A 23399-nucleotide genomic window follows, 5' to 3' on the forward strand; every position below is an offset into this window, starting at 1 on the left:
TAATAATATCGACAAGTTGTTGTGTAGTATATATACTCGCCATGGATAGATAGAATACAGCCTTGGCGGCTTTGTCGGTTGATTGGCTAGACGAAGTCATACGATGAATCGAATTCAAGAGCCGATGCACTGCTAGGGTCATGGCTGTCTCGGCATTGACCAGTCCGTGCTTGACGCGGTGAATCTCCTGAAGGTCCGAAGACGAGGCCGCCATTTCTTCGCGTGGGGACTCGCGCAGCTGACGGTCAAAAGTCGAAGAGCGCGCATGTAACGACGCAATAAATAACAATTAGCGGAAATCGAACGTCTGATCTTATTCCCATCGGCATGGCTATTTTTTGTTATTATTTATTTTATTTTTTTGGGCTCCATTTTCTCATGTGGCTTTTTCAAAGGAACGTGACAGAATAAGGAGCTAATAACGGGAAAAGCGAAAAAAAGGACGCGGTTGTCATGACAACTTTTCTTTTCATGCACATTCCGCACTCTGAAGAAGCGCAAAAAGGAATCTAAATTCTAACGGGTATTGTCCAACTCTACAGCCCAGCTGCTATACTATAATAGAAGGCAACTCACGGGATCGAAGGCGTACAATCACAGAAAGGATGTGAAAATAAATTACGGAGAAATAAAGAGAAAATATGAAAGGGGACGAAAGATGAAGGGGAAATCAGAAAAGAGGATATCAAAGAGGCAGCTTTTTGTACGATACGTGTATGACCTCCCTTGTTGATGTTTGTGTGGTGATGAATAGCAAAAAAAAAAAAAAAATTAACTAAAGAATCATTAAGAGACGGATGAAACCAAATCCAAATATCAGAATGAAATTACGACAAATTCGCCAAGGCCTGCTTTTTCCTTGACGAGTTATGTGGACGATCGATCATTGACGCACTGCGAGTCCTGTGTATTATTGAGGAGGGTTTCTCATGTTTCGATTCTTGGATAAAGTCTTTTGTATGATGCTAAATGTCAAACACGTGTAGTCGTTTGTCTGCGTTTGTCTTCTTCCGAAAAAATTCCCAATAACTCGGTTGGTTCTCTTCAATGCACTGTGTAAACTTTCAACTATACTTGTAACCAAAATGTTCACGTGACAAAACGAAAACATAAAAAAAAGCGGAGTAATATACTGAACAAAAAAGCTTCAATGGTAAAAATTGCAGAGAAATTCTCGGGATAAATGTGGGAAGTATTTTTATTTACATGGAATAGCAGTATACATAAGAGCGCGACTTCTATTATACAGAGGTTTTGCATCACCAAAAAACGTGACACACAGGGAAATACCAAAGACTGAATACAAAAGACATGTACAGCCGAATGTCGTTACAAGATGTGCATGGGGAACGGATATGCTGGGAAACAAAAAATATGGTGGTCTACCATTCTATTTTTTTTTTTTACAAAGGTAATACGGTACATTTTTAGACGAAGGTAAAAAAATAGAGAACACAAGGAAATGTCAAATAAAAGGAAAGTACGGTAAGATACAGGGGGGAATCTTATATACGATTTAAGGACAATCATTATTTTCAGACGAGCACACCTCCGCCAATTGATTTATTGAATGCCACTTTGAGCGGTGGCGGTGCAGCATTGGAAATGTTAATTCCCAGTTGGGCCGTAGTATTACTGGCACTGTTCATACTCGGATACCAGGACACTTGGCCGGCGTTTTCTACTACTACGCGACGGCCACTAGCTCCGATACCGACCGACGTTGCAGCAGCAACAGTCGATGGTTGCTGATGGTGGGATGCCAGCATTGGCATTCGGCCCGTAGCGGCCATCGATACACTGCCACTAATATGCGATTGATTTACCGGGCTTTTGAGTTGTCTCTGCTGGATGCTGCCTGAATGCAGCTCTGCAGCGGTCAGCTGGTCGGAAGTGACGCTTCCGCCTCCTGACGGTTTCTGGCCGCTCTTCCGATAAATCTCCAATGTCAGCGTGTCGCCGGCCGATCTGTTGGAAGGAAAGCACACAAATTTAGATGTGGCACGTAAAATAAAGCGACACGTCATTTCAGGGGACATTCTAATCCGACATTTGAATATACAGATTGTATCGCGCGCCATTAATATCCTCCCAAGATAGGCGACGGGATCTCCGCTATGTAGAATAGATGAGGGTCTCTCAACTTTGTTTGTTGACGCTTGGAATACTTTCCCATCAGAACATTTCCTCTGCATTACACTGACATCGGCCTATACTGTTCCGCGTTGTCGAAGGGGAGACGACGCGCTGTTCACTTCTCCATCACAGTCTAGTATATGTATAAGCTCTCTCTCGCATCTCCATCGTTCTTACACAAGTATAACGAATCCAGGCGAATCGATTTCTTCCTCGGCTTCACGGAAAGGCGGAAACGAGAAATAACGAAAGCCCCTCTATGTATAGAGAGAGAGAGAGAGCTGGGCTTCAACGATATACAGGCTAGCCACTATATCTTCCAATAGAAAAATATTTCCCCCCGGCCTCTTCCTATGAAGCAAAAGAGATAATGGGTGCGTATATATGGCAGCGATGATGTGTGCCAAGCCCTTTTTTGTCTGACGCAAAAGAATACACTCTTGTTGTTCCACGAGTCTCACGTAGTGTGATGGAGACGAAAAAGAAAAAGAAAAAGGAAAAAAAAAGTCGAAATGTCAGAGGGACATGGCAGCACGCGCTCGGACACTTATATATATATTGGAAGAGAAAGGATCCTTTAACTTCAACAATAGGAAAACTTACAGGGCAACACCATCACAAGGAGAAATAATGCACAGACAAAAAAATTCGTCTTTTAGACTCTTTTTACTTGTTTGCTGAAAGCATCGCAGAAATAATAGCGGAGGACTCTATTTAGACAGGATGGCTCTCTGCTGGGCAACTTTCGGCCGATCGTTATCCTGCGCGTCCAATTACGTAAGCGAATTTCACTAGATGGCATGTTGCCGTTATTTATTTCTTGGGGCGCGAGACTACAAACTACAAAGCCTATACATAACTCTTGCGGTAACTTTGACTTTACATCACCGCGTCTATTTTCGTGTCTTTTCTAAACAAAGGCGCTATACCCTCCAAAGGAGGGCATTACAGAGGCCCAGCCCCAATGTCTTTTTCTTTCCCTATAGGGAAGCGCAGAATATAAGCACTGCTGTCCCGATACCCTTGTAAAAACATCCGTGAAATTTAAAAGTGTGACCAAAATAACTGCACCTACTCCTCCCAACTAGTGGTCAGCAAGAAGGCGGTCCAGTCTGCAGCACGCAAACTGCGTCGGTATTTACAACGGGAACCTTTAACGACGTAAACGGTGGATGTAGCGTCATGCAAAATCCACACAACAACAATCAAAACTATCGGAGGAGGACAATCCAAAACGGAAACAACCGCCAAGTATATGGAAGTGACGAGGACAAAGAAACACAAGAAGTGGTCGAGCGAAGGGCACACACAGCAGACGCTCCCCAAAGTATATATCGACCCGTATAACATGAGCCAAGCAGGAGGGAGCGGCGGCTCATAGCCGGGATGTGGAGGGACGAATCGGATTAAAAGTATGGGCGCGGGCAATGGACTTACTGAATTAATTGAAGGACTTGCTCTTCATCCATTTTAACAACGTTGTGGCTGCCGACGAAGACGATGTAGTCGGCGACGCGCATGCCAGCCAAGTCGGCGGCTAATCCAGGCTCAACTCGCTCGATCCTGTCGAAAGAAACAGCAATAAATTGATTAAAAAAAACTAGACTCCCTTTAGAACTCTTATGCAATATTTCTAGGACGTTACAGCATCAATATACTACGAGGAGGGGGGAATGTAATTTTCAAGCCTCTTAGAATCTCTAACTTGTTTAAGCTGCGCCCCCTTGGACGGAAGAGCGCACGCGACTTCATTAATTCGGCATTTATTCTCGAGCGACGTTACTAAATACATTGACATTATAAGCCCAATAAGTCTAAACTTAATGATATTTTATTTGATTTTACTTCATTGATTTCCGTGTCCTCGACTTATTGATTTGCATTATTAGCCATCTAATTAGACTACGACATGATATTAGGCCTATTACGGCCTATTATTGTTGTTGAATGTATCTTACCTCGGCGGATGTGTCCACGTGACGGAGAAACCGTATCCTTTAGGACCTCGTTTGAGGTTAACGGTGGTCGTATACGGCGTTTTGCCTTTCGGTTCCATCTCCAAAGTCGGACAGCGTGGGGGAGTGTGACGGGTGTCCGATCCTGTCATCTTCGACCCGATCGAAGACGGCGACGGACTAGGTCCTCGTCTTATCCGATCCTGTTCCTCTACGACTCTACTGTCCAAATCACTGTCGTCCACGACGACCAGATCCTCCTCCATGTCGGGATCGGTCGGTACTGCAAGTTCAAATAAGATCAATATGAAATAAGTTTTTTTTTTTTTAAATAAAAGAATGCCAATTTTAAATAGAAAATCGACGAAACAATTGAATGAGTGACTTACCGATGGTCGAATTGTTCAAATCAATTTGCTTTTTCACGGCAAAGTGACGCTGGCGCCCAACGTTCCCGTTCAACAGTCTGTACCACCCGCTCGCGTCCTTTAGCAAAAAAGGAATGAAAATGACATTTGAGTCACGGGATCGTAAAAATGGTCAACGACGGGAAAAAGTAAAGAATGCATAGATGGGGAGGGGGAAGAAATGCTATAAGAGTGAATATAGCATTGTGTCTGTGTGGGGGGGTCGAATCGCGTGCTGTCATTTTTAATCCTGTAGAAAAGAGGGCGAGTTTGCGCGACAGACTAATAGGTTTAGAAATGAATAAAGACAGCGCGGCACATCAGCTCTCCCGACTGTAGACTGTACACTGTGCTGTCGCTTCCTGGCTCCGGTTTCGCCCGTTTCTCAGTCCGTTCTCATGAACGTCGAATTCTCTAATTCACGTCAAGGGCTTCTTCTTCTTCTTTTCTCTTCCAATTTCATCCATTGGATTTTCGAAGCGAAAGGGAATGTGTGAGAGAGAAAGACAGAGAGAGAGAGAGAGAGAGAAGAGCTTCATGCAAATGAGAAAAGACTAACACCAGAGAAAAAGGGATCTAGTCGAAAGTGTGGGTATATATAAGCAAGAATGAATCAGTATATATACTCACTTTACGTATGACGTGACTGACGCTGAAAGACATGCAGCCCCTGAAATCGCTCCGACTGCGCACAGCAAATAGAATCGAACAAAAAAAGAGGAGAGAATTAGAAATTGACAGATTAACATATGATGATGAAATTAGTCAGTGGAGCTAGGGGCTTGATTGAATCAGCTCCTCTCGCATCTATAATATCGACTCTGCTGGGCAGAGAACGAGAGCGGAATTGTCAAGCAGAAAATAACTTGGATACGCTTCTTGGAAAGCTGAAAGGTTATTCTTATTTATTATAACAAATGAGCCCGGGAGATGTGAGGAATTCGTTTATGCATCGCCAGCATTTGTCTTGAAATGCCTGGCCTCTTTTCCACTGAAATTTTTTCGCCGAGTGACAACTACTTACTTCTTTTTTGCATCGCGATCCCAAACGGAGATGAAGAGTCGCTTGTAAAGGTCAGCCGAGAGGAATTCGAACGAGAACTTCTGGTCGTACCAAGGATTGTTGTCATTCTTGACTAGCGTGGTCCGACAAAATGTTTGCTCGGGACTATCCGGAATCAGCGACACTTTGACGTACGAATTGCAAGGTCTACCGCTGTTGGATTTCAGGTAGCGAGCCGATTGAACTGTTTTAAAATCGACAAACAAAACATTTCAGACGCACATCAAGGGGGCCGAATTATTGATCTCAATATTACCGTGAATGGTCAGTAGACCGGAATTGAGGTAAATCGCCAATTGCAGCTGTCCTGTTGGTTGGAATAAAAAAAAAATATCGATCGATGTAAGCATTTTGATTCGATTAACGTCGTTCAATACGTTTCTGGCATTGAGGTAATTTGATCATTTAGGGAAAAAAAGGGGGGAAACATGTATGGAGACCTTTTCCGTGCAAAACGTCGGCAGCTTTAGGTCTTCGTGAGCTCTTGCGACGCCTTACGGTGTTTGAGCTCTTGGTGCTGTATGTGCTGCGGGTACTCAGGGCCGTCTGGTCCATTTTGCTGCTGGAATTGGCCGTCGTGTTGACGGTGGAGTAGCCTCTTCGGCGATGATGGCGCCTTCTGCCGCCGTCCCGTCGATTCTTCTGAGGCGTCGAGACGCTCTGCCCATCGTGACGCCAAATCCGGCTACCGGAGGGCGTCGAAAGCGGCTTGCTATTGTGCTGGTGGTGGTGGTGACGGCCCCTATTGTTGTTATTGCGTTTTTTCACCGGTGTCGTCTCCATCAGGGTCGTCACTTCGCGACTCTGTTTGGCCGCCTGCAAGCGGGCGTAAAGGGCCTTGTGCGAATTCCAAGTTTCGCAACTGTCGGACGCGTAATCGTCGCCGATTTGGGTGCCAGTCGTGGCATTATTCGTCGCCGCGTTTTTAGCCGAACGATCCAAGTCGTCGCAGTTGATTTTAGTCAAATCGCTGTAGGCCATGTAGAGCGGATTCTCGGCGGCCGTCGCCCGGCTGGCTAATCTCAACGAAGCCGCCGAGGCGTTCTGCAAATCCGTCTGAGTGGCAGCGTTTTCCCGAACCGGAATAATCGACTCCCGTTTGTACGTACTAGCTCCGCCCGATTTCTTCTTGCGGCTGCACTGGCACGATCCGCCGGAAGATCCGCTCGAAGATGTTGAAGAAGGCGAAGGGTTGGAATAGGCCGTTTGACATCGACACTGGGTCATTGGTGGCGGAAGCGGGCGGCGGACAGATGTGCAACAGCAATGCTGGCAGTGATTGCGGCTGTTTGGTTGTTGCGGCCCGTCCATGAAAGAGAGGTTGTCCATGTCGCGGACGGTGTCGGACAGCATGGCCTCCATTGACCAGTCGGACGGCTCGTACAGCTCCGAGCAATCGTTGACCGAGGCGTCGTTGAGCATCAGCTCCAACCGGTGAGCTCTTTCGTGCAACAGTTGTTGCCTCCTGGACGAGACTGGACGAGAAGAGGCTCGTTTGTAAATTTCTTCTTTCTCGTCAATGACTTTGGTTTCCATTTCTTCAATCAATTCGTTTCGCCTTTCCTGCTCTTTGGTTTTAGACTGCTGGAACGGCGGGATCATCCAGCCGAACGGGCTGGTAAAATCGCCGGAATGCCGTAGACTGCGACTCCGGCTGTGCGATACGTTGAGCCTGGCTTTGAACGCCATGACCGGCTGGCCCGGTTGCGACGGCATGTTGAGGTTCTCGTAGTCGGCGTCCTCCGCCTCACCCGTCGCGGTTGTCGCCGCAGTTTTGGTCGACGCCAGGGCCAGCAGCGAATGGCAACGTCGGGAGATTCTTGGCGGAAGACTCGGCAATGGATCCACCGACGCCATGTTGCAGTACAAGTGATCGGACGACCAGGACGAGTCCTGCTGATCCACATTGGCCATCAAAGTGGACGACGAAGAGGAAGAGGCCGGAGTTTTCTCTTCCGGCATTCGCCTACTGAAGAAAGGCGAGGCCAGAGCCGAGAGAAAGTGCGGATCCGTCGTCGAGTACACGCTGGAAGGCCCAGAGGGCAGTGGCATCGACTGTTGTTGTTGTTGCTGCTGCTGTTGTTGTTGTTGTTGTTGCTGTGACTGATTCGACCAGCAATTGTAGTAGAGGCTCCGCTTGTTATCCGTCCGCGGTAGCGTGTTGTACACAAAAGGTTGGACGGGCAACAACATATCTTCGGCCAAGCTTTGCCTACTGGCCGCCAATTGCGGACTAGCACTGGCCGCCCGGCTCAGGGAAAGCGCTTGAGCCATTTCCGCCACACCGGAATCCTGTCAAAAAGATTTAAACATTTCATTTTATAGTTTCCATGTCATTTGAACTGAACGAGGAGTACACGGAATGTTAGCCAAAAAGGCCAAAAAATGGTTTTTTCGGTGGGAATGTGGAATTACACAAACTCTCTGCCGGTTTTTTTTTTCCATTGTGAACGCTTCCAGTTTCCCTCCCCCCGGTCGGCTTTTACCCGTCCCAATTATGTCACAGTTCAACGACGAGTGCATAACGCGTCTATTGTTATCCGCGCCGAGCTCGCACACAACTTCTTGTAAGAAGTTGGCTGGATAATAACAGGCCGATCAAAAGAAACTGCCGAATGGAGCCCAAAGATTTCCGAAAAAAAAAGAAAAAAAGCCACGATCCGGATGGCAAATAGATGTGTAGATAACGGTCGGAGTCGGCCTCCCCACCCTCCCTTGTGCGTATTAGTTATGGAGGGTCTACTACATAATAACACACAATCTTCGGATAGGTCTGAGGGGCGGATCTTATTGGCTTTGATATCATAAGTACACACAGGTGAATAATAGATGTAAGAGACGGTGGCCGGCCCCCCTCTTTTATTATCTTGGCTATTGTCCGTTTCCCTATTTTTATGGATGAAATATCTTGAAGTGTAATTTACCTGCGTGTCGCTGCCGGAACTGCCGTTGGAAATGGAGCGACGTTCCATCAGTGCGTTATTGCCAGGTAGCTGCATCATGGCGTAACGGAAGCCAGGGAATTCCAACAGCAGTGGATTATCCACGTCGATGGTTTTGTTGTTGTTGTTGTTTGGCGCGTCGTAGACGGGCTGCAGTGGCTCGCCCAGTTGTTGTTGCTGTCGGCCACCGGAAGCCACGGATCTGGGCTTCCAGAAATCACTGGAATCATCGGCCGGTCGTGACGACGCCAACAGGACGGGAGCGATTTCCGTGTCCTCCAAATTGACGTAGGACGGCTGCCAATCGTAGCCGCCGTCCGGCGACATGACGCGTTTCACCACGTGATGATGATCCACCTCGTCCGTCGTCGTCTGCTCGCTGCTGGAGCCGCAGGATTCGTTGAGTTTGCCCACCTCCGGCAGATCGTTGGCCGAATCCAATTCCAGGCAGAATCCTCTGCGACTGCAGGGGATGTTGACAAAGCCGGGCATCTCCAACGGTTGCGGCTCTTTGATCCCGTCCGTTTGACCTCCGTCTTCCCGGTCCGATTCAAAGACGACCGGCAGAGTGACGGATTCGTTGCCAATGAGTCTCGCTTCCGTTTGGAATGTTACTTGCTTATTTGGCCGGCTCTTCTTGTGGTTCTGGCTGGACGAGTCTTGGCATCTGGACGAATCCGCCGCGCTACTCGTCCCAATGGACAGCCCGTGACTGACGAGCGAACGGGCCGGCCCGTATTGATGCAGGTGTTGACCGGTAGAGCTGTGGGGGCCGCAGGGCGCTGATTTCTTGAGTGGCGACGACGTCCCATTGAACGGATGACAAGCCGAGGACGGCGTCGGAGTTGATGGAAGGCCGTTCCGGCTACACGCCAGAGCTAAGCTCGATAGATCCATCAAATTGTCGCCCGACTCGTTGGCTGTTGTTGGTGACGGCGGGTGACGGACGGGTCGCGGGCGGTGCAAGTCACTCGACGCCGGCGGCTGATTGGTAAAAGAGGCCACCACTCCATCCAGCTTCTTCAACGGCATCGGCTGTGACGTGCTTCGCTGATGTTGGTACTTGATGGATGGACAAGGAGACACTTGTAGCTTCAGGACCGGATCGGCGTTGTCACATTCCTTGGGCGCACGGACGGTGGAACTCCGAGTGATTTCCATTCCTGAAACATTAAAGACCCATTAGATATTTCATATTTAATAGTTTAAGAAAAATTTCTAAAATTTACGGTTCATGGGAAGGAGAGTGGCTTCAGCCAATGTCCGAGTTTCATCGGCGGATGCGGACCGGGCCGCTTCGGCCTCGGCTTCAGCGTCCGACATTTGGGCCAATTCGTTCTGTAGACTGTGGATGATGTTTCGATACGCCTGGTTACTAATGTCCTCCAGGGCTTTCCTCTTGAGATTGGCCGCTGCGGCCGACATGTAGGCGGAGCTGGACGAACCGGCCGTCTGTTGGACAGCAACGGGGATCTTGTCCAGCTGCATGTAGAGGCTGCTGCCGTTGTCGTCGACGACGGCCGCCGGTTTCCGTCTCGTTCGTCGACTGGTTATCGATGAAGAACACGACGAGTTGGTTGACGACGACGAATCCGGCCGCTTTTGCTGGCCCCTGTCTTTGACGGGCGAGACGGACCGGGCTTGCCGCAAGGTGGACATTCTCCTGACGGTCGCCTGTTTGATGACGCCGGCCTTGTGACTGGCAGACCTGACGGAACAAGGAGTCGTGGCCGCACTGATCACAGATCCGCCGGAATGGCCGTAGGAGGGGATGCCGTGACAGGAAGCGGCGCTGGATCCGCGCGGAGGCACCAAAGGAGGTGGCGGCGAGCCACCCCCATCTGATGACGTCGTCGCTCCCGTTTTGATGTCGTGCGGAGGTGATCCGCTAATAGTCGTTGCGGCGCTGGACGTCGTCCCCGGACTGTTTTTGGATTTGGTGGTGGAACTCGAGTCTTTCCTCCTCAGCAATTTGGCGGAGGCGCGTCGCAGGTCGGCCAGGCTAACACGAGCCGCCGACGAACCCGAGTGATGGCCTGTTGAACTGTTGTGGCCGCCGTTTTTCGAGCCCTTTGCCCATTTCAGCATGGCGACGGGGCCTCCTGTCAAATCGAGAAAAAAATACAAAAACAGAAATCAAAGTTAATTTCAACGGATATCACACAAGTCACGAGTGACGACGAACCGCGTCCTCTTCTTGCGGCTAATCGTGTCGAAATGTCACGAAAATCCCTCCCTTCCACCGACAAACACCGAAAACGGGAGAAAAAGAGTAAAGCGGATGAAAAGGAAGAAGCGATCCGCCCGCCGTCGTCCCGTGTCTAACATTCACAGTTGACATCTTGAGCTTTCTCTCTCCTTATTCTATATAGCCAGTAGAAGAGATGGCGCGTCCTTTGAACGGGGCCGGCGCGTCTCGTGCTTCGGCTATGTCTTACTCGCTCTTGCGGCAGCAGTCATGAAAAAGTCACGAAATCGCGGCGTCAGCACCGACAACCGCAAATGGAAGTCTCAATAACAGAGCCCGAAAGAAATCAGAGGCAAATGCACGAAAAGGTTTTTTTTTTTTTTTTTATTTTATTATTTCATTATTTCTTCTTCCCAAATGGGTGTTGTTGCGTCTGTTGTGTATGTGTGTTTGGGAACAATCGGATGTAATCAAAGTGCAAGGCACCTCTGGTGGCCTCCCGACAGGAGAGCCGACCTACAACACCTGTAGGAAGAACCCGAGGCGCACCGCTATAGACGCAGTTCAGCAACGGCCATTGTTTTCGATTCAAATTTCTAGTCGTTTTTTTTTTTAGCTTTTCAAAACAAAAGACGAACGAGAGATGTCTACTAAACCGCACGCTCTCTTTTGATTCAAAATGTGTGAATTCATTCGGCGCTCGGTTAAGGTGGGATGGAATCCAAAAAGAGATTTCTTCTGACACGCAAACCGCAGCACCAAAATAAACCCGGTCGACCCGGTCGACGCCCATATTCGCAGTGCCACAACCAAGACGCAAATAAAATAAGGAAATGAATAAATAATATCAAACGCTCGTGCGTGATGATCGCGTGAACTCGACAAACAACAAATACTATGTATATACATCTAAAAATATAAAATCAAATAAAAACCAGAAAAACGAATCGTTTTTTTAGTAGTTGTTTCGTTGCCGAGTGAGACTCTGTCTCTGCAGCGTAATTCTATTGGCCCGGCCGCCATTCAACACGCAAACAACCGTGTGGTGCCAACAGTGCCTCCAAAAACGAACGCCAACTGTAATAAGGCGGAACGAAACAACTCTGCGAAGAGAGTTGTGCGGATGACGGGCCAAGTTCGAGTCCGTGATTGATCGCTCTAAAGCGCTACTCCTCTAAACCTTTTTTTTTTCTTCCCCATAGAGATTCCCATTCCTTATACACAATTTTTTCTTCCTCGAGTGTTACGTTACATTGATCCCGGTGGCCTTGCATCAACGTCATAGCCGCCAGATTAAAGTAGACGCGAGCAGCAGCAGCAGTTCTCCGGTGGTAACCAACCAAAAAAATATTCGGAGACGTTGATTTCGTGGAACACCAAACAAGAAAATGCGCAACAAACAAAAAATCACACAAAGTATAGAGTCGCGGGATAGGGAAAAAAAACAGGTTCACAGCATGTTGTTGTGGTACAAACGTCTTGTTGGAATGTGTTACCTAACGAAAACTCTAAACACTCGAAGGAATCAAGAAATTCCGTTGAATAAAAACGACACTGCGCCGTCAGGAGCCCCACAGGAGGAGCAGCTGGTCGCCCTCCATGAAATCAGACGACTGTCGAAAGAAATGTGCAGAGGATTGAAAGATGAAGAAAAGAAAGCTTTTCTTTCATCTATCCAGCAATCCTCTGTGGAATGATACGATGACGACTGGGCATCAGCAGCAACAGAGCCGAGCCGATCTGATGGACTCGGATGGACTCGATTTCCATCTTACTGGGTGGGTAATAAGATCTTGCGGAGGAATTGGGCGGTAACTCGATGACGCCGTGTGGTTGTCTACAAGGCATTACAAGTATATACCAGCTGGTTTTCCACATTTTTGCCCCGTTCTCCCGTTCCTCCCACTCCGACACGTATTGGTAAACAACAAACAACGAAGGGAGAAAATGAGCAACAAGAAACATTCCGACCGGAATTGTTGATGGTGGAAGAAAAAATAAAAAAAGCCAACAAGACACGCGACCAAACACACCTCCTCCTTCGGTTCTTATTTTCTCCTTTTTGAAACTCGTCGAAAAAGATCTCGGAATAAAAATGGATGTCATCGTCCATCACCCAAGAAATATTAAGGTCCTTCTAGAAGAAGAAAACCGGATCAGATATCCGATCCCTGTGCACCTCTAGCTCTTAATCTCTTTCGCTGGAATGCAGTTTAACATCTCTAGTCGACTGACACACACGGACCCACCGTACACAAAATGACGCGCTGCATATCTCAAAAGATTCTTTCGATTCTCCAATGTCGATCAACGATTTGCTGCGCAAAAAGTGGGCAGACCCGACATACCGCTGATCAGGGGTAGGGGGAAGAAAAATCCGCACCGGAGCACAGCGGAAGAAGAATACAAATTCCGGCGATAACGGAAGCGATTGCTACTATTCAAACCATTTCCGTTTTTCTCAGATTACTATAGGTCAAAGTCTTAAAGCAAACAAACACAGCAGTAGGCGTTATTGTTATTATTAGATAGATTATCGTGCTGCTGATATATCTCAGCGGAGGATCTTCATCAACAGCCGTTTGAGTTTGTTTTTATGTGTTTTGATTGTGTGTTTTGTGACCCTTGTGATCCGCTTTTTTGTTTTCCCCCGGCATCAAAGTGATGGACGGAAAAGACTAGCAGTGCCCAGAGGGGACGGGCACCTATAGCCCGGCCCATCAATTGGAATGTTCTCGCTCCGTTGAATCTGATCACGTCTCCCTATTGTACCTGCATTTTCGCTTGTGATGGTATAGAGACATAAGAGCAGCAGCAGCTAGCTAGGCAACGCGGGCGACCTTCGCCAATCAAACGATAGACCTTGAAAATCGTATTCACCAATGGATTTCTATTCCGTCTCCCAACGGTCGTCGTCTCGTCTTTTGATTCCACCAGTTGCCTATATAAAACTACTGCGGCAAACAACATTTTCTCTTGTTTGTTTGACTTTTTTTTTCTTTTTTTTTTTGTTCCTTGACTTCGCCTTTCACTTCAGCAGGACCCCCCCTGCCAAATAAGGGGGTTGAAAGTTTTCCAATTTCGATAGAAACATGGGCATACATCAATCGGGCCGAGTGCAAATGGCGCGGATATTTCAATGGGAAATTGGGAGGAGGAAAGTTGATAGTCTAAGAGAGAAAGCTCCCGTGTTTTTATTGGCGTGTTTTCTGGCTGGGAACAAAAAGAAGAAAGAAAAAAGGGCCACCGAATGTATCGAAAAAGGGAGGAGACGGATCACCGTGAGAGACGTGCAAAAAGAGAAGATTCCCACAAGATGCGCGCTGCTGGTTATATTACCGTGACCTGAAAAAAAAAGTGGCTGTCACCCGGCACAATACAAGCAACAAAACTTCCATCTTTGTGTCAAGTTGTTGTGTCGTTCGACTGTTTAGTACCGGTTTTTATTTTTTATTCCCCCCCCCCCCCTGTACAACCAAATTCATCAATGCCACCGGTGTAACAGCTCTCGAACCGACCAGATTTTGAGTTCTTCACTGTCAACTCGACAAACGAAAATTGGGGAGAGAATAAAGAGAGAGAGAGAGAGACGAGATTTTTTCCGTTTTTCTTTTTGCTCTGCCGAGCGTGAAAGATTGGCATTGCAACTAACAAAACAGGAGTTGTGTCTAAGGTAGTAGCCGTTGAGTCCTTATTATTGTTCAAAAGAGACGCGCCCTCTCACCTGTGACGGGCTCTCACCGCTTCTACCTGTACAAACACGGCCTCCTTCCACTATCCACTATCTATCGACTAGGTATACTATATACTACACGAACGTTGTTATTTTACAACGGGCAGAGTCCAGGTAAAAAAAAAACCCGAATTGGTGGGGGGAGAAGACTGCGTCAACAATTGAATAATACCCGACGACTCTCTTGTATATAAGCGACGCGGTCGGTGTTTGTACACACCCAGGAGGGGGACTGAAAGAAAAAATATTTTTCTTCTATATAATAAAATGAGAAAATATAGAATAGACGGCGACAATGAGCCGAAATCAGCGCTGCTGACAAAGTTTTTGTTTTTTTTTTTTTTTTTTATTCGAGTGTCTGACTCCCACCCCCCCCCCCCTTGGTATGGGAAAAAAACGGGCAACAAATGAGAATAGAGCCAATGTTGAACGCATTGTCACGACCGCAGCCTTCGATCTCGTCAAGTCTCTTCTTGGATATAATAAATAGCGTAACTGAGTTGATCAGCAAACAAAACGCGGACGGTAGTTGCCTGGCGTTGCTTTTCAACAGCCACAAGAGGCCCTTCTTTCAATTAAAGACAACAAGTTATAAAAAGATTATTATTGTGCATGTCGAATCGGAAAGCCAGCAACCACCAAAGCGCTACGTCTATCTATCTATCTATCCCCACCACTTCTCGATCCTCATTGTCAAAATTTAGTGCCAGACAATTTTTTTTTCTTTTCTATTCGACGATAATAAACCCTCGAGAAAAGGAAAAAAAAAGTTTCAATTGAATTAAAAATAATCAAAAAAGACTGTGAGAGATATAAGCTTGGTATATAATACACCAGCGGAGAAGAATATTTATAGACACACAAGTCGCGGTGCTCATAAAACCGGACCACTTATTAGATGACTGTGTTCTCTCTCTCTCGTTTGAAGGAAAAGAGCGCGGCATCGGCCGGATTCAAAAGGGAAAGAAAATAAAAATGAGGGGAGAGAATTCGAAAAAAAAAAAAAATATTTTCTCTGCCCCCACAAAACGTCATAGATCAAAAACGAAAATTTTTATATAAAGAAAGAGGAACGTTCTTTTCATCTGGGAATTTTTTTCTTTTTCCTATATAGATATTTTTTTCTGCTAGATCATCTTCACGTGATTTCGTTAATGGATTATACACCGCACCACTTTGTTGCTGTAATACCGTTTTTCCTTTTTTCTCCTTGTGTTACCCTCTTTTGACCGCGCACCACTCTGATGGCCGACGAGATTACATGTACATCACAGAGACGGTACCGGGCACACAAAAGGGAATTTTTTTTTTTCTTCTTCTAGAAAAATGGAAGATGATAGAGGAGCTAGGAGAAATTTGTCGATTTGTAGCTTCTGGTAATATAACGAATCGATCGGTAGACTACATATTGCGCCGGGCACAATAGTTCATCGGCGCACGGATTCATTAATCAAGTAAACATACACATTCTAGCAAAAGGGAATGTTTTGTGTGTGAGGAAATCCACAGCAACAACAACAACATCCGCCACAAAAGGTTTTTTTAAAAAATGGAAATTGTAGGGGATCTAAATCATAAGTTGAATAGCTCGGGAAAATTTTTTTTCGGAAGAAAAATGTTCCTCTTTTTTACTCTATAATCAAAGAAGGAGGGTGGGGGAGAACGGTATAGAAAAAGAATGGAATGTTATTTTCATCGCTCGACTTTTAACTTACAATACACATGCTCGTGTAGGGCAATCCAAAGCTTCCAGAATGGAATTCCAGACGATCTTCTTCTTCTTCTTTCTTGGTAGTAGCGGAGCGCCTGCTTATTTTTTGGGTGTAAATCTTCTTCTTTTTTCCCCCTTCTTCTTCTTCTTCTTCTTCTTTCCTGTTTATGACTTCTTCCACTCCGGGTATACCGGGAGAGAGGGTTGGAGCGCGTGTTATTATTCAAAACGGGCAGGAGCTGCTAGTAGTTGAGCGCGGTGGATGAGCAACGGATGAAGGAGCCGAGAGCATTAGCATACGGCCTCGCTGTAGGTAACAAAAGGTACAGTGCTCTAAGGGCTATATGTATCTTGTTTTTTTTTCGTATATAAGAGTTCCGATACACACAGACACACACACGGGTCGAGTGGAATTCCGATTCGATGTATATAAAATCCCCCCCGCACCACCACCGCCCCTCCACAATGAAGATAAGGTGGACAGAGAGAGAGAGAAAGAGATTTCTCCGGAGAGGGACCGGTTAACTCTCTCAAATCTTTATAGGAGTAGTAGCAGCAGCAGCAAGAGTCTTTTGTTTCTTTCTTTCTTCATCCAAATCTCGATCGTCCGGTGGGACCCAGTCAAAAGCTCACCGTTAAATGAAACAACCAAAATCAAAGTTATTTTTCTTCGAGATGATTACAGTTGACGATAGGTCGACGAAGGGGTTGCGCCAGCCAGACAATTGGGGAGGCGATGGTTGTTGATGATGCACTATCACGAACGAATAAGGGAATAGAGAGAAGCGCACAGAGTCGTGACGTGACACGGTGGCGACCACCAAACTCGTCGGACCGTACCCGCGCGTGTTTCAAAATCGTCTGCTGCAACGATGGATAGAAACAGAGCCGAGCGAGAGAGAGAGAGAACGGCTCCGGGGGCTTTTTTGTGTTTCCTTTTCAACTCTTCGGCGCTGCTGCCAACCCAAGGGATAGACAGAGAGACCTTCCACAACAATTTGGCTTGTTGGAGAGAGAGAGAGAAAAAAACACTCGGTTGTCCGATAGACACCACCGCAAGACGAGCAATCAAAGCATCAGCCCCAGCAGCAGCAGCGACCGAAAGGGAAAAAAAAAATAATAACTTTTTGAGAAAACCGTTGATGACTTGAGGGGCTTCCTGCGATCGAGTCGATGGGCAAAAAGAGCCCAAGTGGTCGATGGCTTTTGGCTTGTTTGATGGCTTCTCGTAAAAACAACAACACTTATTCGGCGCGCGCTATATCAGTTCGCGTTAGGGAGAAAAGATTTCGCACACAACAGGTGAGTGGAACAACAAAACTGGGCAGCAGTTGGCACGCCTCTTTTCTTCTTCTTCTTCTTGTCTATGTAGTTGCTATAATATTTTTACGATGTCCAATCCCATGAAAAAAACTCAACTGTCCGTGAAACAAACCGCAATCAGCGATGCCCCTCACCAAAAAATGGAAATTCAAATTCCAAGGGCCGATCCCTTATTGGCCCGATCAATCAATAAAATGTTTTTTTCGATTCAATTTGATTGGTCACACAAAGTCGACGGATATGGACACGGGTCGTTGACGAATTATCACGCGGCCACACGTTCAACAGTCACAACAGGTGCGTGTAATATTTACACAAGAGATGTTCACTTTTTGACAGCACCGGCCAGCCACTTTGTTGGTATTATAGTTTTTAAAACCTGGAAGAAAACTCGCACTCGTGTCGTCGAGTTTGTGTCCACCCTGTTCTCCGCGTTTGAGAAGACTGACGTTTTCCTCATAGACAAGAGTTAGAAACCCCCCCACTGGTTGCTGGGTCTGATAGGCGCTGGTGGTGGTACCTTTTCCCCTACCAACTCTCTCCCATTTCCATTCTTCTTATTGTGTATGTCCTCTGCTTCTTCTTCTTCTGGTGGAAAAGAGAAGAGAAGTCGCGCTCGCAGGTCCCTCCCACTTCTCTCTTCCCCACCCTTATGGGTTAGGTGTGTCTTCCATACCTATATATATCTACTATCCTATATAAGCTTCGTAGAAATATAGAAAAAGAAATGGTGCTAGTGGTGGTCGGGGGAAGATGGTGTGGCGGATGGCCCAAGGGCTAAACATTTTTTTTTTTTGGTAGAGGATCCGGAGAAGAAGAGAGGCCATCCGGAGACTGGGTCCATCACAGTTTTTTTCTTTTTTTCAGTTTGAAAAGAGGGGGGGGGTGAAATCAAAAGAAGAAGAGAGAAAAGCCGCCCTTCTATTTCGGAAGATTTTTTATTTTCTTCTTCTTCATCGGCTTCTTCTGGTCATCGGAAGAATAAGGAGACCGATGAAGAGAGAAAAGAGACGCTCGATACATTGGGAAACTGCGATGAGAGGACACAAGTTGTATACAGCACACACAAAAAAGAAACAGTTTTGAGATGAGATGAGAAAGAAAATAAATTTCAAAAGAAACAAAATGAAAATATTATCCCGTCTTTTATCTCGTGTGACTGTGTGACCAGCTATACAAAAAAATAATAAGGATCTCTCTCTCTCTCTCTTTCGAGTGTCCGTTGAAATTGGAGATCATTCCCCCCTCATCCGCACCTTCAATGGCAAAGTATTTTTTAAAAAGAATAAAAAGACTAAATACTTTTTTTTTTGTATTGAAAAATTGTTGATAAGCTGCCACTTGGTGGTGCGCACACTCTCGGGTCAATGTCAACGAGTCACACGGTGTCCGACAGTAGGAAGAAGTTTGAGGCAAATGGCTTTTGATATCCACGCACGACTTCATTCTATCCGACGGACGCTAAGAGATATTTCACTCAAAATTATGACTTTTTGGAGTCTGCAGTATATATTTCGCCCTTGGAATAAAAAGTTTCGTTTTTTTTATTTCCTATTTCTTTGAATGTCATGAACAGGAGCCAACAGAAGCAAAAACATCTGGGGGAAAAAATCTCGTAAAGAAGAAGTCGGAGCAATTGGAGTTTCTAAAAAGTTGTCCCCGAAAAATTGATGTTCTCTTTTATCAACTGGAGAATGAGAGGGGCTCTCTCTGCCTGAATACTTTCAAATTGATGATGAATTATTGACGGCTTCTATACTTCAAAATATATCGGCCCGGCTGCTGCCGCCGCCACACGTCTATACCCTATTTAACAACTCACACCGCTGGATGGCCCATTTTCTTGTTCACTCTTCAGTAGCTTCACCAGCACCACCGCCAGCATACATACACGGCCAGCGACACATTTTATTTATTTTTTCGTGTTATCAAAAGCGAAGCAACTGCGGATGATGAAATGATGGGGGCATTAAAGGCATTTAACTCCCCAGTCTGCCGGCCTCTTCAATTGTGCCGGTTATTATAATCATCGAGCCGGTGTAGGCCAAGAGTGATGATGGCGGTCTAGGGCTCTTTCAGGTGTATACGCTGGAATGTTGTTAAAGCTGCATGGAGCGTGTGCAGGGCTATCTAGACCTTTATGCCCTCTAATGCGCTTTAGTTTCGGGGGTTCTGGAAAACTAAAAAACTAAACTGGAAACTCGGAAGAATAAAATAAGGGAACGTCTGGCTGAAAAAAGAACGAAAGTTCTATTCTACAGGTATTGCTTTTATTTATTATTATTTTTTTTTTTTGGGGGGGGGATTCGACGTGCTGAATCCTCGGCTCTTTGCCTTATCGCTCGAGTGGTGTCCAAATGAGAGGATGAAAAAGTATTATTTCGAAATGAAAAACCGTTGAGTTGGAGGGTTGCGAGACCAGCCATTGCGACCGTGATTGCATCTGAATGGGCCAACCGTTTGCTCTTTTTTTTCTTCTTTGCCTTCTGCCAAAACACGGAAAACAAATTCGAAGAAAAGCCTCTTCCTTTCAGCGTCCCATAAGTTATCGTGTCCACCTTGCGCACGTTTTTTGTCGATACATTCACCAACAATATCGGGCCATCTTTCCCCTGCGACTTTGAAGGTATGCGCAGGTAAAATCCATCGAGATGCGCACCCTGATGTCTACAAGGATCAACTCCAACTAACGGCACAAGTTTCCACTACTGTGCTGTAGCTATAGCGAAAAAAAAACCCAAAAAAGTTAAAGAATAGATGCCAAAAGACGTTTTTATTTTTGGCTTTCACTCGTGGGAAATAAGATGAATGGCCATTTTCCACCTTTCACCTTGGTGGGTGGAAAATAGAGTCCCACCTCGCCGTATGTTGGCTGCTGTTGACGTCGGGGGCTCTCAGCTATAGGCCATAAGGAGAGAGATAGTAACAGGAAAAAGAGCAAATGCCTTCTGACTGATCTCCAGCCGAGTTGGAAACCCATCGGAAATGATCGCGGCCCATAAAGAAATGTCCAGCGAAATGGAGAGGAGAGACACAACAGCACGAATGTCCATCAAGCGCTTGCAGCTCACCATATCTTTCTTTACCTTTGCACACACAGAGGGCCTTGTGTCTCTTATTTCTTTTATACTTTTCTCTTTTTCTAAGAAGTTCTCTTATATTCTTGTCCTTTTATTCAACCTCCCGTTGACTATATGCGCGGATGGAGTCTTCCAGTTCCCAACTTATAGTTATGGGCGGTCCGAAAAGGAGACTTGACGACTGCTTAACAGATAGACCGCAACCCCTTCTATTCATCACCCCTTTTTTTCCCCCTTTTGGTTTCTTCTTTAACCCTGTGCTGTGTTCACATCAGCCTCCTCCTATAACCGTACGTAGTCTCGGCTTTCCATGCGTGTAGACGATGTGTACAGCCCGCGTCTAACATGACGAAGTATGTAGGGAGAGAAGAGAATGAAATAAAGAAAAGATCAGGAAGAAAGATCAAAATATCTTTTTTCATAGACTGTTCTATAAGACGACGTGGGGACGGTATATTATCTAGCTATACGGCTGGCTGGTTTGTTGTAACCATCGTCGTATATAACTCTGGATATAGCGACGTCCGCATTTTTCAAATATTCCCAGGAGTCCAGGACTATTTTTTTTTTTCTTTTTCGGTTATCTACTCCGGTTCGATTTATCTCGATTGAAAAGAAGAACAACAACAACAACTCCAGACCGGCTGCACCGGAGAAATATCTGCAATATTATCAACAACCACCGAGGATGCACTTATACATATGTATCCTCCCTGGACATGTATAAAGATGAATTAATATTTACTCTTTCTTTATTTTCTACCCCAAAAATATTTCCACCCAAAAGAATTTCGGGCCCTTTTATCCAATTAAAAAGTAAAATGAAGAGAGTCTTCATCTTCATCCGGCGGTTTATTTAAAAAGGAAAAAACCTCAAAAACGTTTGAGATAATATGAGAAGAAAAAAAAAGAAGTGGGGATGGTAATTTTTCACTCTCGTTAATAGGTAGTTTGCTTGGCTCTGTGTATTATGTAAGGCCGACTCTTATTCTCCATCTTCCGTCTTTCTGAACTTCGTTTAACGAGCGCCCATACACACACACACACACACACAAGAAAAATAGAGAAATAGACTAAAAAGAAGAGCCCATCAGAGGTCCGCGCCGCCCGCTCTCTCTCGTATAGTCCGAAAGGTTGTTAGTTAGCCGAAAAAACCTTTCTTCTTCTTCTTCTTCTTCTTCTTCTTAGCTATAGACACCGGCGACCTCCCAGAACGTTACGAAACGAATAAGCCATTAGCCAGCTTTTGTTGTCTTCTTCTACTTAGACATCCTCCTCCTCCGTATAGCATCTCAGCACTACTCTTTCCTCTCGTCCGCGTAGACACGAGATGAAGGTGAGTGTAAGGTAAAAAGTAAAAAAAAATAAAAAAAAAGGCTGATGTGGTGATTATTAACGTTCAGAGAGGATATTTCTTTCTCCCCTCTCTTCTGTTATTTCTCTGACCGTTTGGAATTTTGTTTTCATTTTATTTTATCTTTTACTTCATTCCTCTGGGGCAATGTGCCTCATGTTTGCGGTTAACCTCAAACGAGTCACCTGTAGCACCACGTCTAGCTACGTGGTGGTCATTGGATAATGTAACATGTTCATCTAGTATTCCCGTAAATAAGTGCGGTAATGCGAGTTGGGGGGAAAAAGAAAAATAAAGACAAGTTTTTGAGACAGGTGGAGCTTGTGGGGTGGGGAGGAGGACACCAGTCACCCGGTGACCTAAAAATCAACTCACGGAACACTAAATTTTGATATGGAAATTTGTTGCGTAGTTTTTTTCGTTTTTTTTTTGTAATTTTTGTCAGTTCTATTTCGGATTTATCTGTAAACTGGTTTTTGGCTGATGTGCGGGACGGAGATGATGCGCGAGAAGGGAGAATTGAGGTCCGTTATTATTGGCTTACCTCTTTTGTTGCCATCGAGAAGGTATTCGACTTCGTCGCCTAGTCCGTTGGTGATGTCGTCGATGGAGAGAACAATCACCTGACCGGGAGTGGCGCAACGGGTGAACAAGTTCGATAAGCTGCGACCGAATTGTCCCAGCAAGGGCACAACGGCACCAGTGCTGCCGTCCTTATTATTCTCTTCATGGTCCATCCTGTTTGTTTGTTTTTTATTTTATTTTTTCACTTTTTTTTGTTATTGGTGTCGACGGCGACCGATGGCCGGGTGAGATTGTCCAATATGAAAATGCGCAATGAAAAACCACTCACGCGCTAAGAGCCACACGTGCCGGTGTCTGCCGAGGAAGGAAGGAGCGGACGAATAAGGTGAAATAGGGGAAGCTGTGCTGCGTGATGTTGAGGACCTTCTCTGGTTTTTTTTTTGCACTCACAACTTCTTCCGCGTCATGGCCTTTTCTCTTATTTTCTTCTTCTTTTCGCTCGGGCTGATGTTCGAGCCTCGCAGGCAAATATGGCAGACACGCCGAGATCAACACGAAAGAAGACGACAGAAAGCGGGAGTGCTGCACGAACCAACGAAGGACGACACCACGATTTCGCCACGAAATTTCTTCTTAAATTCAGAAATTCAAGGCCCTGCGTGAGTTTTTAGTGGCGTGAATTGTCCGAATTTGATCGTTCACAGTCGAGTCCAGCACTAATCGACGCTGATTTATTTTTTTCTGGCTGTCCTTTTAATCTTCTTTTGGGCGATGAACGGCGAAATGGAGGACACAACACGGGAGAGGAGGACAGCGGGAGCTTGCGGCTGTTTAACTTGTTGACCGGGAAGCGACTAACAATCGAACTGCCCCACGATGCGAGAGATTCCCGGTTTGGGCTGCGTGCGGAAAAACAAAACAGAAAAACTCAAGAAATCTAAGGCGATTTTGTGAGAAACGTGAACAGAATAGAACACAGTTC

At 45.9% G+C, this 23399-nt stretch overlaps 1 protein-coding gene across 2 annotated transcripts; it reads right to left on the minus strand.

Moving 5' to 3' along the window:
- Positions 1 to 1180: 1180 nt before the first annotated feature.
- On the minus strand, positions 1181 to 23399 carry LOC124329419. 2 transcript variants are annotated; one of them, XM_046788481.1, is made up of 11 exons: positions 22437 to 23399; positions 9733 to 10605; positions 8486 to 9666; positions 6002 to 7853; positions 5818 to 5868; positions 5523 to 5745; positions 5129 to 5183; positions 4481 to 4577; positions 4095 to 4374; positions 3574 to 3699; positions 1181 to 1968 (listed from the first exon to the last, which is right to left on the minus strand). In XM_046788481.1, exons 1-11 carry the CDS (start codon positions 22627 to 22629, stop codon positions 1536 to 1538), a joined length of 5364 nt encoding a protein of 1787 aa, XP_046644437.1. In that variant the 5' UTR covers positions 22630 to 23399; the 3' UTR covers positions 1181 to 1535. The 2 variants fall into 2 exon arrangements, with proteins under 2 accessions (XP_046644437.1, XP_046644438.1); XM_046788482.1 differs by lacking the exon at positions 22437 to 23399 and adding an exon at positions 16140 to 17909.

Source organism: Daphnia pulicaria, chromosome 3 (assembly GCF_021234035.1).
Source record: "Daphnia pulicaria isolate SC F1-1A chromosome 3, SC_F0-13Bv2, whole genome shotgun sequence".
Lineage (NCBI taxonomy): Eukaryota > Metazoa > Arthropoda > Branchiopoda > Diplostraca > Daphniidae > Daphnia > Daphnia pulicaria.

What these genes read in the sequence shown, in the direction of transcription:
- LOC124329419 (XM_046788481.1), bottom strand. Translation starts at nt 22,629, where the DNA reads ATGGACCATGAAGAGAATAATAAGGACGGCAGCACTGGTGCCGTTGTG. An exon ending in CACTCTCCTTCCCATGAACC is followed by an intron (nt 9,667 to 9,732) that starts GTAAATTTTAGA and finishes TTAATGTTTCAG; the next exon opens with GAATGGAAATCACTCGGAGT. An exon ending in TCAGTCACGTCATACGTAAA is followed by an intron (nt 4,578 to 5,128) that starts GTGAGTATATAT and finishes TTTTTGCTAAAG; the next exon opens with GACGCGAGCGGGTGGTACAG.